General features: G+C 37.0%; 1 protein-coding gene across 1 annotated transcript; it reads left to right on the top strand.

Annotated features, from left to right (window-relative positions):
• The first annotated feature begins 850 nt into the window (after positions 1 to 850).
• LOC103522286 (pituitary homeobox homolog Ptx1-like) lies at positions 851 to 2,686 on the top strand. The gene is made up of 3 exons (XM_026832518.1): positions 851 to 881; positions 1,587 to 1,814; positions 2,352 to 2,686. The coding sequence occupies exons 1-3, from the start codon at positions 851 to 853 to the stop codon at positions 2,609 to 2,611; spliced, it is 519 nt and encodes a 172-aa protein (XP_026688319.1). The 3' UTR covers positions 2,612 to 2,686.
• The last annotated feature ends 2,485 nt before the right edge of the window (positions 2,687 to 5,171 follow it).

Here is a 5,171-nt window from a genome sequence, read left to right as displayed (position 1 = left end):
TCTTGGATGTTCTATTTTATAAAACCATCTATCCTTTCTCTTCTTCTTGTTTGTCAGAATCTTCAATAGAAATGCGTATCAAAAAACAAAAGACCTCTACAAGAAATAAGAAGGGTAAAGAATTCAAGAAGAAGGAGAAGAAAGGCCTACTCTTAGCTTGAGCGATGAATCGGCCTGCGAAAGGGTTATAGGATCTCGAGTGACTTTGGATCATCTGATAATAATAATAATAATAATAAATAATAATAATAATAAAATAATAATAATAATATTAATAATAATAATAATAATAATAATAATAATATAATAATAAAATAATAATAAATAATAATAATAATAATAATAATATATAATAATAATATATAATAATAATAATAATATAATAATAATAATAATAATAAATATAATAATAATAATATAAATAATAATAATAATATAATAATAATATAATAATTAATAATAATAATGAATATAATAATAATAATAATAATAATAATAATAATTATAATAATAATAATAATATAATAATAATAATAATAATCAATAATAATAATAATAATAATAATAATAATAATAATAATAATAATATAATAATAATAATAATAATATAATGAATAATAATAATAAAATAATAATATAATAATAAAATAATAATAAGTCAATACATATATAATACATAATAATTATATAATAATATAATAATAATAATAATTAATATAATAATAATAATAATAATAATATATAATAATAATAATAATAATAATGAATAGATAATAAAATAATAATAATAATAATAAAAAGAGCATAGTGATTCACGACGGAATCCAACGTAAATCCTTTATGGCCCACCATGTGGCATGTGGACTCCATATATAAGGACGGTAAGAAAAAAGAAGATACTTATGAAAGAAGCATAATATGCACGTCATGAAGTCGTGCCGACAGAAGACCTCCCATCCTACAACACCAAAGGGTCCTTGAAAAAACTACCAAAGTGTCACATCAACCTCTAATTTAGGCACGTCGTAGGTGATGAGCCATATGACTACAAAAGTAGAAGTCTCTGCGGACATGAAGCTTAAAACTTCCAGGAATATAATAACTCTGCAAAAAGTCGAACGGAAAAAACTAATTACATATTAGACTTCCGTGCCGTTACAGATATGGTCTATACGTAGTATAACCAAAACAAAAACTACTACTACAGCCAAATACCGACATATCGAGACAGTCAAACCTGGAACACATAGGTGTATACTACCAGGTGCAGAACCCAAGTTTGGCCTAGTCCCACTCCGGCATGGTAAACAGAAACTGAAGTTATAACTGAGGAACGGTACTATAAGGTACGTTCACTCCGGCGATGAAACAACACGGAAAAGTTCATGAGATATAAACGATCCAGGTGAACTTCTTCTCAGCAGATAAAGACGATAAAGTTGGTTCTCGAAAAAGCTGGCTTTCTCTTTTTCTTTCCATTTCGAGACAATAAGACCTTTTAGACCTCCCGACGATGTTACATTTTCCTCAATCAAATCTCTTAAAAAATCCTTAATACCTATACGAGTAAGGTATACAGTGATAACCCTCTATTAAACTAATACAAAGTCTAAATAGTCTAATAACATCCCACGATTTTCCCCCTACAGGTGCCAAAACGTTCCCCTGGTCTGTCAACCCGCTTAGTTCCGTCAACCACCACCAGAGTTCGGTAAACTGTTTCAACACCGCGGCTACCTCGATTAGTTCGGGCGCCACCAGCATGTTACCGACCGGAATGACCGCCCCCCTCACTGGGAGCGCCTCTCCTGCTGGTAGGTAAATATTCCGCCAGTTTTCACTCTCCTTCATCTTTTTGGTAGACCGTAGAATCTACGGTAGATGGTCGATGGATTCTAGACTAGATGGTACAAATGACCGTAGATGATAAATGGGCTCTCTAGATTGTACAAATGATGGTAGATGATATGAAATTAATGTCATACACAAAAAGCCCACATGAGGCCTGAGGCTTAGGTGTAGGGGCTTAACAGCCCTAAGGGATGGGTTAAGCTTCTACGAATCTACGAATGGTTGTTTTCTGGACGGCTCACTTTGAGAGATGAAACGGGGCGAGTTTGAGAGGGATGTTGGGAGTAGTGTAACTACTTTGAATAAAGGATCTTATTGATTTCCTTTGACGCTGCGCGCTTTTAATGTGCCTTTGGGTAGCTAAATTGGATGGTTGGTTACCAATTTGTTGCTGATTTGGGTACTCAAGTTTAATCTATGGAAGAAATACCCTACATAAAATCTGTACCGGATTGTATCTTTTGATATTTGTCTAATCCTCTCTATCTGTCTGTCCACAGGTTCCGTGGCGGCGGCTACATGCCCCTATGTTCCTCCTACAACCCCCTATTCAATGTACACTCATAGACCAGCCTCCTCAGACCCTTCCCTCTCCCGAGTAGCCGAGTGTAACGTTATGTCCTCCAGCATCGCCAGTCTACGCCTGAAGGCCAAACAACATTCCAACTTCAACTACACAAGCATCACCCCACCTGTCTCTTCGGCCAACAATCGCGCTGCATGCCAATACAGCGACGAAAGCGTAACACGACAGGAATGACGGCACGCCGAAGACATGACGCGTAGCTTGCGACATACCGTGCATGACATCATGCAGACCCATAGTGAGATGAGCGAGAAGATGCATGACATCATGCAGACCCATAGCGGGATGAGCGAGAAGATGCATGACATCATGCAGACCCATAGCGGGATGAGCGAGAAGATGCATGACATCATGCAGACCCATAGCGGGATGAGCGAGAAGATGCATGACATCATGCAGACCCATAGCGGGATGAGCGAGAAGATGCATGACATCATGCAGACCCATAGCGGGATGAGCGAGAAGATGCACGACATCATGCAGAGCCATGGACACAGTGAGATGGAGAAGATGGAGGAGGAGGATGAGGAAGAGGAACTTCTTGAGGAGATGACGGAAGAGGAGGAGGATATTAAGATCAATATTAACATCAAGGAGGAGAAGTATATGACGAGTGAGGAGTATTGAGAACGCAATGAGGAATTAAGGGACTTTTGAAGAGGTTTTAGAGAGGAAACTGTAACAGTGGAGGTGTTATTGTCCCGAAATCGACGAGAGAAAGAAAATAAGAATAGGAAAAGCCAGCTGTTCCTAGAACGGAGATTATCTGTTTTGGAGGCGAAGGTTCGCCTAGTCCGCCTAGTGCTTACAAGGCAGAGGCTCTACCCTCCACGGCTGGTAATTTTTACCGTAAACCTGTAGTCCTGAAAGCTGAAAGTATGAACTTTGATAGAGACTCTTCTTTAGTAGAATACAGAAGGGTACATGACGAGTTTCGGGTTGATATTGATAAGAAACCCACAGAAAAAACTGTAGAAAAGATTTCAAGTCGATCTGTTGAAGGCATATCCTTGTTTTGTTTTAAATTTTGTTGATAATTCTGTAAATTAGCAATGTATTTTGTGCAATGAAATGTAGGTAGGTACATAGGTATGTGTGTTCTATTTATAGACAGAACTTTATCGTAAGTCATTACTTACGATGTAAGTCATTAGATAGTTTTGGTTCCCTATGATTTGGGATTCTAATGTCTTTCCCATTTCGCCAAAGATTAACAAATGAATTGTTGATTAGGAAAACCTTTTTATAGGACGAAAAGTTCAATGTGGACACACAAATTGTAGATTGTACATACTTAATATAAAATTCTTCCTTTTCCATAAGAATATAGATTTCAAAGCATTGTCTTTATCTAGGATATACTATTTTTTGTTTTCTTGTAAATAAGGTTTTCGTTTATAAATAAATAAAACAAATATTTGTGGATTTTTTTCAAAAAATAAAACAACTTTCATTCTAGTCTATAAAACAAATAAAAAGTCATGGCTCATTTCATTAAAATTGCACGGAGTTTTCTCTTGGTCTTCTCTTTAGCTTGTTTTTCTTCTGTAACAGGTCTGTTCATCCCGTGGTATGCACCTAAGTAGGATGTCAGATAAAAAATATCCCCCCATTAAGTTATAAGACCTATGGTTCAGGGTAGATACACATTGGCGACAAGCCAAGTAGTAACCATTTTCCTTTCGGAATTTCCCTCGTCTGAAGCTCGTTTTCGCTCTTTTGGTGTGATAGTGCCTGCCTGTACTAAATCATAGGAAATCCAAGATGGCTCGCCATCGGAATCTTTTCTGTTTCTGAAAGGGAAGTACAACTTTAGCAACCTGCTCACATTAACCTTTAACTAGTCTGACTTAGAGAACCATTTTGAACAGTGCTTTCACTGCAGCTGGTTTGCAAGTTTGTCTAGGGACTTTTTGTGCATCACTTACATTAACAATGGGGTTATCCCAGCCTCCCATAATGACAGCCCAGTGTACTGTGGGTACAACCCCGTAAGCAGCCCAACATACGAACACTAGCATCTTAATGTCGGGATGAATGTTAAGGCGAGGTATTTGCAGGATCATGCACGCGATGAAGATGGCGAAGACGGTGGCTAAGTAGAAATTCTGCCATTCCTAGGGAAGATAGAAGAATAAGAAAATTAGAATTTAACAGTTAAAAATGGCTTCTTCAAATTGATCAAGGGCAAGGAAACCCTACAGCTTTGATAAATGGAGATCCAATCCACTCGACCCCCAACGGAAGTGTAAGTTATAGGAAGGAAAAGGTTGGGTTTGACTGGCCTAGTGGGTATCACACTAGGTTTGCACACAGGAGGTCCCAGGTTCGATTTCCGGCGGAGGTCAGAAATATTTTTATGTGTCAAACAAATGTACCAAATTTCATTAAAATGGGACTGGCCGTTCGAGAGACAAAGGGACACAAAAGTATGTGTCTTTTTTTTGCCATTTTGTGGATTTATTTATGCAAATGTGACTGTTCGTCCCATGTGTAAATCTCATACATAAATTTTGTCTTGTGCTGATATTATGTCTTTGTGAGTACTAGTCTGTTTTTGTTTTTATTCACTTTCATATTTACTTCTTCGTTCAATGGTCCGTTACCCCTTATCACCTTATCAGTGTAAACTGTTATGACCTGATAAAGACCAAGCGAACAATGGTCGACTGTTTTTTCAAGCTGTTTAATAGAGGCAACTGTAACGACAGAGGTCTTATTGTCCCGAAAGTGA

Source organism: Diaphorina citri, unplaced genomic scaffold, assembly GCF_000475195.1.
Source record: "Diaphorina citri unplaced genomic scaffold, Diaci psyllid genome assembly version 1.1 scaffold7769, whole genome shotgun sequence".
In the NCBI taxonomy this organism is placed as follows: Eukaryota; Metazoa; Arthropoda; class Insecta; order Hemiptera; family Psyllidae; genus Diaphorina; species Diaphorina citri.
Note: the sequence above shows the minus strand (reverse complement) of the source record. Positions and strands in the feature narration are given on the sequence as shown.